This window comes from Meleagris gallopavo, chromosome 2 (genome assembly GCF_000146605.3).
Source record: "Meleagris gallopavo isolate NT-WF06-2002-E0010 breed Aviagen turkey brand Nicholas breeding stock chromosome 2, Turkey_5.1, whole genome shotgun sequence".
NCBI lineage: Eukaryota > Metazoa > Chordata > Aves > Galliformes > Phasianidae > Meleagris > Meleagris gallopavo.
In genome coordinates this window covers 106,143,783-106,156,149 of record NC_015012.2, presented here as the reverse complement: position 1 = coordinate 106,156,149, position 12,367 = coordinate 106,143,783, and the positions used below count along the sequence as shown (strand labels likewise).

General features: G+C 46.7%; 1 protein-coding gene across 1 annotated transcript in view; it reads right to left on the bottom strand.

The window, feature by feature from the left end:
- ADGRF4 (adhesion G protein-coupled receptor F4) overlaps positions 1 to 12,361 on the bottom strand; it is a 16,535-nt gene extending 4,174 nt beyond the window's left edge. The window contains 10 exon segments of the mRNA XM_031552268.1: positions 1,215 to 1,404; positions 1,494 to 1,535; positions 2,262 to 2,683; positions 2,686 to 3,013; positions 3,015 to 3,626; positions 4,332 to 4,616; positions 5,167 to 5,327; positions 5,461 to 5,497; positions 6,411 to 6,509; positions 9,788 to 12,361. Coding sequence (XP_031408128.1) covers positions 1,215 to 1,404; positions 1,494 to 1,535; positions 2,262 to 2,683; positions 2,686 to 3,013; positions 3,015 to 3,626; positions 4,332 to 4,616; positions 5,167 to 5,327; positions 5,461 to 5,497; positions 6,411 to 6,485 — 2,152 coding nt within the window. The 5' untranslated portion in view covers positions 6,486 to 6,509; positions 9,788 to 12,361.
- Between the last annotated feature and the right edge of the window lie 6 nt (positions 12,362 to 12,367).

Here is a 12,367-nt window from a genome sequence, read left to right as displayed (position 1 = left end):
CCCCCTGCTGTGTGCAGGTCGCCAACCAGCAGCCCAGGCTGCCCAGAGCCACATCCAGCCTGGCCTTGAATGCCTGCAGGGATGGGGCATCCACAGCCTCCTTGGGCAACCTGTTCCAGTGCCTCACCACCCTCTGCATGAAAAACTTCCTCCTCATATCCAACCTAAACCTAAATAATCTTAAAATCTGACCCAACAGAAAGGAGAAGGCAGCAGGCCTTGAGCAGGCCCGAGGGAACAGCACTGAGGGAGGGCCGGGGGGTGAGGGCGAGGCTGTGCCCCAGAGGGCGGTGGGCACAGCACAGCTCCCCGGGGGGGGCACAGCCCCCAGCTGTCAGAGGGAGCGCTGGGACAACGCTGGGACGTGGGGCTGGGGGTGCCGTGTGGGGCCGGGGGTCCCTTCCAGCTTGGGATGTGCTTAAACTTAGCGCATGACAGCAAAACTGTACGCTATCAGAGACAAAATGGGAGAGGAAGGATGCAGATAAGTCAGAAGTTGCACAGTCAGCTTCTTTCACACAGAGTGAACCCGAACACAGCGGTGCCAGTAGCACCAAGAAAGTATTACCCTTCTTTCTTCTATTTTTCCCCACTAGGTACATCTGAACACACTATCACTGAAAGTCATCACAGCTTTCAATACTAGAATCAGGACTGATTAACAAAGAGTGGAGAAAAGCAAGGGAAATTGTTTTACAAAATTCAAACTGAAGTGACCGTGCTTGGGTGGATAGAAGGAGCACTGCAGACAACGTCTGGGAGAACTAAAGGGGATTCCCTTCTGGAAATACAACATCAAACCATGGAGCCTTGGTTACAGAAGAGATCAGTTTAACAAATGTTCCTTCAATCAAACTGCCCTCATATTAACACTGATGAGTGCCTAATGTGCTGGCTGAGCTCTGAGTGCTTTCCATCCTGAGCTGATGTTCAGCTGGAAGCAGACCAGCCCTCCTGACACGCTTGGATAGCCCTGCTGTCATCCTGCAGTACTTCTGTGGAGAACACAATGGGGTCACTAAACGGGAATTTTGGAATCCTAGTTACATATCTCATTCAGTCAGTAACCTCAAAGGAGGCCTGTTGTACTGAAGGGAGAAGTCATGCATTCTCTTTCTAAATGGCTTTGATATCTATCGGGGAAGAAATAAGAATAAAATAATACTTGTATTTTTGTAACAATAATAGTAGTTTATATAGCAGTCCCAGATTGCCAGTTCTCCTATTCAGTACCTCCATATTCGTAAAATTCCTTCCATGTATGAGTGAGCAGGTTGGCAAAAATTGTAAATTAAGCCACAGAAGAGAAAAAACAAAACAACAACAACAGAAACAACACATTACCTTCGCTAGACTGCACTCCCGCTTTGACGAAAGGCAGTTCTTCCTTAAGGCCTCTCTGGTCTGTACATCAAAAACAACAGAAAAAAATCAGAGGCAGAGGTTTATGGATATAGAAAATATTAATGTAATCCAGGAAATGATCCGAGTACCTTTCTGTCCAGAAGTGTCCCAAACAACAGAATGAAGAATCCCTGAAACACAGCAAAAACAGTCATCAAAGTCAGCATAACCACATGTTGTTTCTCAAATATTTCTATTTCCTCCAGCACAAATATAATAATGCCTTTGAGTGTGTAAAAGAGCTTATCACTTATGACATTGGTAGCAGCATTGATCATAGAATCACAGAATGGCCTGGCTTGGAAGGGACCTCAAGGATCATGAATCTCCAACCCCCCTGTGCCATGCAGGGCCACCAACCTCCACATCTCACAGCAGCCCAGGCTGCCCAGGGCCCCATCCAACCTGGCCTTGAACACCTCCAGGGATGGACGGGGCATCCACAGCCTCTCTGGGCAGCTGTTCCAGCACCTCACCACTCTCGTAATTAAAAAAAAATGACTTTGTCTACCCAGATCACATGGACGATCCAGGAATGCCAAGAATGGATATACAATCCATACTGATTCTCCTTACCAACTGGACTGATGGGTTACATATCAGAACCTTTCCTATGTACTTAATGGGAGCATCAGCCAAGAGCAGCCAAGACTGTCTGGGTTCACCACAATATGTTGGGCAATACTGGACTCTGAGTAACACCGGTGAGTTACATGGAACCACACTTAATGTCTAAGTGAGAGTTCCCTGTATTTGTAAATTGATAATGACGATCTTTGCAGTTATTAAACATAAAATACTCTGGTTAATGTCTAACGTAAGTTATTTCACTCAATGCCCAAACTCACTGAATTTACCTGGAAGGCATTAAGGAATGCGAAGGTAATGTGGAATGCCAGAGAGTGACTGTCAACCACTGTTGCCAACCCAAACCCCCAGGTGAGGCCCAGCAGAGGTGTCAGAAGGGCAACATTTTTGCTGATTCGGATCACGTTGCTCAAATCTTGTGACTTGCAGCTTTCTCCAATAGAGGGTCTTGGAGTCTTCACCACAACCACCACTACCACAGCCAAATTCACTGCAACGATGGTCAAAGCAGGTACAGCAAAGGCCAGAAGGGCTTTCGTCTCATACCAATTGAGCCAGCAGGCTCCGCTCCTTAAGTACCCATTCCTTGGTTCAGTAATAGCGACGGTGAGGATAGATATGACTAACGGACATCCATATCCGATAACGAACGCTGTAACTATGAATACTGATCTTGTTATCTTAAAAAAACCAATAGTAATCCATAGAGAATTAAGAGACCCAGGGTAAACATCCAAAAGAACAAGGAGAGATAGAACAAGTGAAGGAAGAAAGTGGCTGCTACACACAGGCGGTAGTTCAGGGCTGTGTTATGCACAACAGCTGCCACGATGAACAAAATATCAGCAATGAGAAGCGATGTGGCAATGTTCACCAAACAAAAATGGCGCATGTAGGTGATTTCGGTTCTCGTGACGTGATGCCAGACAGCTGCCTCAATGGTCAGGCACAGAATCAAGCTGAAAATAGAAAGGCCTAACCCCACACATGTAATGTAATCCAGCACTGCGTTTCTCAGCAAGGGCGGGAGACATCAAAATGGAGAAGGATCTGAAGGTGCGGCGGCGGTGCTTGCACATGCAAACAACACTGCTGATGTTGTCAGACTTCATTTTGCACGCCTTGTTATCCCATCTCCTTTCAGTAGAGTGCCACCCAACACACTGAGCCCCGACATTCTCCAGCTTATTCACCTTTTCAAAGGTAAGTAAAACATGCTGAAGCTCTTCTGGAAGGGACACAGATAAAACCATCCCATTCACAGAAACAGGGTCCAGACGGCTGGCTTCTATAATGGGTCCAAGCGTGGGAAACGCAATGCTGATCGCTTTGGAAGTCTTTGGTAACTTCTGAAGCTCTTCTCCTGGAATGACCACACGCCCACTGACATTGCTCGTCTTATTCAATTCCATTGAAAAATCAAAGCTCTTCCCTGAAGCATTTTGATGTATGCGGAAGCCTTTTGTAGAGATGAAGTGCTCCTGAACATTTTCCGATCCATTCCTTAGAAGAAGTTTGCCAGCAAAGAGGTTCACTGAGTCCAGTAACGTCGAACTGGCATTTCTGTCCTTTACAAAAGCCCAATTGGAAATAATGGAGCTGTTCAGAATGTGATTTGCTATCTTGCTGTAACTCTGAAATAAAGAAGAAAAATAAGCCATCACTGATGCTAAAACAAATTCTAGTACGTCACTGGCATTATCTCTAAAAAGGCTCATTTAAATTTCTATAATGCAATTATACTACTTTGACAATAAACAGGTTCATGTAACCCTTATCAATCCAGCCAAAGCATCTCACTGGTACGAGTCACCTTGTCTTTCCACTTCATTGTCCTAAAGGTGCTGGGAGGAACAGCACAGAGCTACAAGCTCAGGGCACCGCAGATGGGTTCCAGCTGACTGCTGCACAGCTCCGCTCACACCTCCCTCCCCCACTCCACCTCTCTGCTTTGTAAGTTCATCACAAAAACATTTCAGTCTTCATCATGCAACACACAAAAACAGAGCTGTGGTCAGCATCTCCCACACAGCCATCCCTGTGGTGTCACATCTGAAGTCTTCCCCCAACTGCTCTCCAATGCCTGTAACAGCAAGCCCTGCAAACACTTACCTTTCAAGAGCAAGGATTCTACCAACGGATGAAATGAGAGATCTCCACTTTACATGAGTAGGACAGTTTGTCTAACAACAAAACTCAGCCCCCCCTTGGAACCTCTTCACAGTAGCTCTCCATGCACCTTGCAGCTCTCATTTCAATGGATAGTGCCAATAAAGGAGGAAACTTAATCTGCCCTGACAAGCTCAGATCCACTTCTTCAAGCCTATCAAAGTAAATACCTGCATTTTTCCTCTATTTACGTTCTCTGATAACATTAGGGAAATCTTCTTTAGCAGCTCCACGATATCGGCAATATTTCCTGGGATTGCTGGTGAAGACAAGATATCTGGGATGATACACGAAAAATCAGCTTGACAGTTACTTCTCCCATGGTCATCAGCACCAAAATATTTTGCTCCATCTCCGGGCTTCCCATGCGTTGGCTTTCCTGGCACTACAAAGGGAAAGTGTCCTCCTCCAACGTGCCCTTCAGAGCTTGGAAGGGGTTCCTGTTTAGAAATCCTCTGAGGGAGGAAAATAATTTGAGACAATTAATAAACAGGATAAAAAAATGAGACTACAGCTACAACCCAACAAACTGTGCAGTCATTGTGCTGGAAGGTCTGAATCCCAGCACCAGCACTCCACTGAGAAGCACCTGTTTGCAGAATGCATGTGAAGGAAGGGGGAAGAACTGAAAGTAAAGTTTTATTCTTCAAGTGACTTAGAAAAAAAAAAAGTTCTTTTTGTAGTTGGAGATGAATGTACCATGAATCATCTAACTATTACAGACCATTGTACTATTTTTTTCTCAGCTTCATCCCAATGTACTCAATCTAAACCAAGCCATTTGCCAAGAGAAGAAGGCAACTTCATTTCTGAATTGTGTTTCAGCACAGAGATTTCCCAAAGTCATTTCCTTGTACTTAATTTTACACAATGACAAGGCTTTTTACCACAGTAACCTCTGTTCCAGAATCCCACCTTCTTCCCTTTGCTCAAGATACAAAGGTTGGGTGAGAGTGGAACACTTTATGACCGCAGGCCAAAGTGGATGCATAGCAGTTATGTTACCTGAAAAAGTGATTGCACGTCCAGATTTGCACAGGCATCTGCGAACATTCTCCACCTTCTGTCTTCGCAGACAAAGCTTGTTTCCCCATGGAAGGAGGGAGAACAGGCCTGAATGCAGAGAGTTCCGCTGTCTTCACAGGGAATCAGGTCTCTACACCCATCTGGAAAATAAATCAAGCAGATATTTCTGCCGTGCAAGACAGCATAGCACATTCCATGAGGCATCATGGGTGTAAATACTGAAAACGGATGACAGTTAAAAAGAAATGGGGAAGACACAGTTACTCACTGTACCTTGCAGGTCACCAGCCTTGGATCCCTTACTGAGGACCTGAAAAATAACACAAAGAAGATAAGGAAAAGATGAGTACCTGGAATAAACTAGGAATGTGACTTCACATGCGAAATGGTATCTCTGACTTCTCAAGGTATGGGACAGAATGTTCAGAGCCCTTCACCCCATCCCTGCAGACATCCAAGGCCAGGCTGGATGTGGCTCTGGGCAGCCTGGGCTGCTGGTTGGTGATCTGCACACAGCAGGGGGTTGGAACTGGATGAGCATTGTGCTCCTTTTCAACCCAGGCCGTTCTACCATTCTATGCACACAGAGCCATTCAGAACTCTCTGCTCATGTTTGTCCCTATGGAAAGCCTTCAGTTGCCCCCTTCTATTGAAGTGACAATACTGAGAAAATTGGCAGGGCCATACGTGCCTCCAGAGTTCCTTGCCTACAGGTGCTTGCATTGAAAGAACAACTTCTTAAAAATTTGGAGAGGAACATATTTGTGTTTCCACCAATCTCATAAATCCACAAAAGAGATCTGTATTCCCTGGCTCAGGTCTGCTTTGCAAAAGCACAGTACAACCACATGAGACAAACTCTGCATGCATTATTCAGAGCAATTAGTAGGTCTGTGAATATTCTGTTGGTAAATCTAAACTCAGAGACAGTAACTGGAAGAGAGAACTGATACCAAAATAAATATAAATTTCATTTTGTTATAAGAAGCACGATATTACAGAAGAACAATATTGACCCAAATATACCCAGTCCAAAAAGATGTATCGGTCCTTATATGAAATAAGAGACGCTTCCCTTTCATTGGAAGCTGAAACTCAGTTTTGGGTTAGCCCAGCTCAGTTGGTAACTTCCATCCCTTCCAGGCTGAAACGAAGCGTTGCAGACCTCTGTGGCACAGAGCTCTGTAGCCCACAGCAGTGCTCAGCTCTGCACACAGACTCACCCCAGGAGCAGTGTGTAGTGCAGCTGGGAACAGCATAGCCCAGAGGAGCAGGCAGAGGGCCGCCCTCACATCCATTGCCTTGCAGTCACTGCTCTTCTCCTGGAAGAAAGGCGTTAAACATCACCACATCTGTTCTCACATGAACATAGTTTGGTTGCTAGTAAGCAAGCAGCTAAACCCATCCCAAAGGCTGTCCTCTGTGGGCATGCAAGGTGATTTTCAGCCATCGTTTATTACCATTTATTATTAAATTCATCGTTTGTTCACTTTTTCTGAAAACTGCTTGTGCATTTTATCAGTGCTAGTTACAGAGATTGGCTCAGCAATGACTAAGATATGGCTATGTAATGATAACTAACAATTTAGTTTAGTCTGGGGAGAGGAGGCTGAGGGGAGACCTTCTGGCTCTCTGCCAGTACCTGAAAGGGGATTGCAGCAGAGCGGGGTTGGTCTCTGCTCACTGCTGACAGGACGAGGGGAAATGGCCTCCAGTTGTGCCAGGGGAGGTTTAGGTTGGACATCAGGAAACACTTCTTTACAGAAAGGGTTGTTGAGCACTGCAATGGGCTGCCAGGGAGGTGGTTGAGTCACCATCCCTGGCTGTGTTTAAAAGCGTTTGGATGTGGTGCTCAGGGCCGTGATGTAGCGGAGGGCTGTTAGAGTTGGGGTAGGATGGCTGGGCTGTGGTTGGACTCCAGGATCTTTAAGGTCTTTTCCTACCTGAGCTATTCTGTGATTTGCAATAAATTTGTTAACGACTGCCAGTCTACTTGTTTTACAATTAGTTATTTATTTCTTTAAACACCCCATTCATAGCAATCTATGATTCCCTAACTCTGAATTTTGCATGTATAGTACATGTATGTGCATGCATACATTCATATAAATGTGTTTGGTGCACCAGTGTTTCATCCCTACTTGTAACTTAAGAGAAGTATGAGGAAAATTGTCCATGTTGTATTCTGGCAAAGTAAAGCACGAGTGGTCTCTAAGGAAATTTCTTACCTACTCTTCCTGAAAGAATAATTCTTGTAATTCTCATTGAAATCAGTTTTTCTTACTCAGCAATAAGAGGAAATGGCCACAACTAATTGAAGCTGGACATGAGCCAGCAGTGTGCGCTTGCAGCCCAGAAGGACAGCTGTGTTCTGGGCTGCATTAAAAAAGGGGTGGCCAGCAGGGAGAGGGAGGTGATCGTCCCCCTCTGCTCGGCTCTTTGAGGCCCCATCTGCAGCACTGCGTCCAGGCCTGGGGCCCCCAGCACAGGAAGGACGTGGAGCTCTGAGAGCGGGTCCAGAGGAGGCACTGAGATGGTCAGAGGGCTGGAGCAGCTCTGCTGTGAGGAAAGGCTGAGGGAACTGGGATTGTTTAGCCTGGTGAAGAGAAGGCTGCAGGGAGACCTCAGTGTGGCCTTCAGTACTTGGAGGGAGTGGATAAACAGGAGGGGGAACGGCTGTTTGTGAGGGTGGGTGGTGATAGGACAAGGGGGATGGTTTGAAACTGAGCCAGGGGAGGTTTAGGTTGGATGTGAGGAGGAAGTTTTTCATGCAGAAGGTGGTGAGGCAGTGGAACAGGTTGCCAAGGAGGCTGTGGATGCCCCATCCCTGCAGGCATTCAAGGCCAGGCTGGACACCCAGCCTCCATCATTGGCATCAGCACATGTTGGAACAGAAGGGGCTGTGCTCCAAAGGACAGTCCTCTGTCTGAGGCATGGAAGACCAGGCACACAGCTGGCTGCCCACTTTCTTTGTGGCATCTTGTTCATATTTTGTATGCATTTCCAGACCCAACTGTTTATTCATTGAGAAAATAAAGTGCTACACTGAAGCACTGAATTTTAAATCAGTTCTAAAGAAGAATCTCCGGTCAGCCTCTGGAACCCAATCCATTTCGGTAAAAGCACTGACCAGCTTTAAAACCAGTGAGCGTCAGCTCTGCTAAGGAACAAAGTTTGATAAAGGCAAGAAAATCAGAAGGCTCAGATCAAAGCTTCAGAAAAGCAGGAGGTGGGCAGGGAACACCTACAGTAGGAGGTAACATATCGCATGGGCTTCTTTTCCAGGTTCTGCAATCATTAAATTTCCATTGTGTGCTCTTAGCCCTAATTCCATTCCACATTTGGGAATTCCTGACTTTACGATGCTTCATTACTGATTAATTCATACCCACTTTGCATTTCATCACCTACGTAACTCCACCCAGGGCTGCCATCTGTAAGATCTGTAGATCTGGGGCAGCTCCAGGCAGCTGAGCCGCCCTCAGATAACGACACGCATTGCCCGTGAAGCACCGATCTCGTTCAGTTGCATTGCTTGACTCATCATGGAAACCACCCAGCCTCATCTCGCCGAGATAACCACCGTGCATCATCAGATGCATCAAACACAGCAGTACAATCAGCCACTTCAGGGAAAGAACATGGATACTCTCACAGAAACTCGTATTGAAGCACACGCACTTGCATTGCCCCAGGCATCTCCCAGCAAGGAAATTGTCACCAGCTTCCGATCCTCCTCCTCCAACTAATGGCATTTGATCCCAGCACTGTGGGGATGGGCAAAGGTGTCAACAGGAGGAAGAATAAGTGACAAATAGTGGCTGGAAAGGGTTAAAGCAGAGGAAAGAACCACAAACTGGTGGGCCCCAGAACTCCATCCAAGGGTTCTCCATCATCTTGGGTCACAGCTTTCTCATCTCCACCACCCCAGAAGCAGAGTAAGGCTCATAAGGATATGCTGTCCGAAATCAAAGTTTACAGGGGGTTTATCTATTCATCTGCACAATTTTATTTCCCCAAACATTCAGTGCAAATTTGCATTACCTGTATTTGACATCTAAAGAAAAAGTTATTAAATCCTTAGGTACTGAACCAAATTCTTTATTTAGGGTTTTAATGGTGACATGGTCATCTTAAAACTCAAAGAGCTCACAAAGCACCACGAGCTCACCACTCACATTGCTCACAGCCATATCACACGTTGAAAAGGCTGCAGCACATGTTGCCAATTAAGGACAAAGACTGAGGGCTTTAAATACAGAGACTGGAATGGTGTTAGCGACATTTTTAATGGAGTCACACTTGGAAAAGGCAAATTTAGGTAAATCAGATTCTATGACCTCTACAACAATTTCAGCAATAAAATAATCTGACGTTTTCTCATAAGCGACAACACTGTGATTAGAGACCAATGACAGAACTACAAGCAAGAAGAGGTGCCGAATTACTTCCACAGGAAGAAAAAGTGCATACAAAACCGAGGGAAGAAGCACAAAGTGAACGCAGCCCAAAGCACTCCATATCTCTCGAGTTGCAAACAAACCAATTCCACAGGTAATATTCAAACAGAGCTGGAAGTACACGCTGTGATGGCACTCACCCTATGCGGAACTCCGGGTTCTGCTGCATGGAGAATTCACATCACCAGGGACCCTGGAGCCATCGCCGGTGAGCGCCCAGCCCATGGCCGTGCCGCTGTGCTGCTGCGCAGGGCTGCCTGCGTGCCCCGCTTTGTGTCCTCTTCCCGTGGGGAAATAACCCGGGGCACCAGGCTGCCTTCTCACTGCCCCAACTGCTGGGTTGACACCGCGGGGCCGGCAGATGACAGCAGAGGTGCTGCATGCAGAGCCAGGACAGTCACAGACGCGCCCACAAAGCGCCAAGCCGCCTCTTTGCCACAGGTGAGTCACACCTGAGCAGCCGTAGCTCCCGAACCTGGAGGGAGCACCTTCTGCTCTACTGTACTGCAGAGATCTGCTCAATCAAGCTGTCTCACTTGGGATCAAACAGGAACCAAGCACAGCTCAGCGCCCGCATCAGGAGCCCAGGTAAGGCTCAGTGCCTCGCACTCCACACAGTACCAGGCAAAGAATTACAGGGGCAGCACCTCAGCACACCTTTAACTCAAAAGTAAAGGCCCAAACACCAGGTAACCAACGCGCTGCCTGAAGGCCTCCTCCCCAGGTACCTGCAGCCGGGCATCCACACCCGCCCAGGAGCTTTGCTGCGATGCCTGGGCAGCCCCTGGCTGTTCAAACACCTCCTCGGCCCAAATCGTCCTCTGAGGGCTGGTGTATCTCAGCAGATGCACACACTTCTCCCAGAAGCCAAGAGCTATGAAGCTGTGCTCCACGGGGCTCAGAAACGTACCCAAATTGTGACTCCCTCAAGTGCGGAGGGTGCTCTGAACACGCAGGGCTCGCGCTGCAGGCTGGTCAGGGCTGTCTGCATTTTTCAGGATGGAGGGACGTGCCTGGGCACCCAGAAGGGAGTGGTTCAGCCCTTCAGCTCTTGCAAAACTCAGTTTCCCAAGACAGAGGAGCAGCTGTTTTGACACAGCTCAGGGAAAGCAATCAGCAACGCCTCAGAGAGCTTTAGCAACAGCCCAAAGTCCAGAGCCACAAAGACCCATTTTTACCATTTCCTTTGGAAAGACTTAATGAGACTTCTGCTAAATTACGACTTGTAAACAAATGCTTTGCATTCATCAAGGTTTAACATATACTTTGCTAAGTAACCCCAAGTCAAACCCTGCAATACTTTAAACACTCTCACCAGAAACGTAATTCTCCGGAAGCAACGCGAAAGAGAAATGTTATCTCCAAAGCGATTGCTCAAATAAAAAAGCACACACAGCTGCACATTTTATTTTTCCAAAACTGTATGTAAATGGCAGATGAGAACATTACAGAATATGAGAATACACACTTCACATTTTTAAACCCTCCCCAAACACATCACGTTCTGAGTCTTCACTCTTCACTCCGTATTTAAGAAGTGATTCCAGTGTGCACCTACTTGTGTTACTGAGTGGTGAGAGGGACCTTAAAACAAGCTCTGGAGATGCACAGAAAGGTCAGATCAATTAGCAGCACCAAAAATTAAAAGAAAGGAATAGGAGAAGCTCAGAAATTAATTCTCTCAGACTCACTTGTAAGATTCAAACCAGGCAAACAAAGCAGCAGCAGCTCCCAGCTACTGGGACATCCTGAGCATCAGGAGCCAGAATAACCTGGCAAGCGAATCCCAGTGACAGTGTCTCCTGGGTGAGCTATATGAATAGCAATGCACTTTTCCACCCGGCCTCCTCCCACAGAGCATCTCCAGTGGCATAGGAAATGTTTCTGACCATGAAGTGAGCAGACGTGTCAACAGGTTGAACTCATTTTATTGGCTGTTTGGGGAGCATACATCGTTTTACAGCGCAGCAGAACAGGTCAGAGAAGCACACTGCTCTTAGGGAGCTGTTCTGTGCAATGTCTTCAAAGCAAGGCCCTCCTCTCCAGCACATAACAGGAGCTGAAGACAACACAGACACACATTAGGGCAATTTCCTTATGGCTAAACGCACTCCTAGCAGCAACTCTTACAAGAGGGCTTTATTAAATCAAGTCATTGCACTTGGGTCATTTATTGCTACTGTGAAGAAAGGCCATTCAATAATAAATATCTTCCATTTGTGATTGTCACGGATTGTCTTGTCCCGTTTCTCTCCTACACGCCACACACAGTTTTTTTGGAGCAATGCAATACAAGGTCTGCTTCATACTGCAGTCGCAGTGAGGAGCTCATACAACAAAACCCACTGTTCCATTCGGCACAATTCCTGCTCTTCATCATCTGCCCCACACGTATGAGCTGCAGGGAAGGGCTCAGCGTCTGACAAACAGCACGACTGCTGCATGTGAGGCATCAACACAGATCTGCCCCGAGTCTCCATTTGTGATGCATCTAAGCAATTGAAAGTTAAGAGCACTAACACTGACTCAGCTGCTCAGCAGCGTGCCTAGCACACGTTACCTAAATACCTGCACAGCACGTTCACCAAATTCAGTGAAGATTTCAGTCAGCCACTCCAATTGACTTCTGGGTGTTTGCATGGTTGATATTAATGGATGTTGATGGAAGTTTGATGTTGTGGATGCCCCATCCCTGCAGGCATTCAAGGCCAGGCTGGATG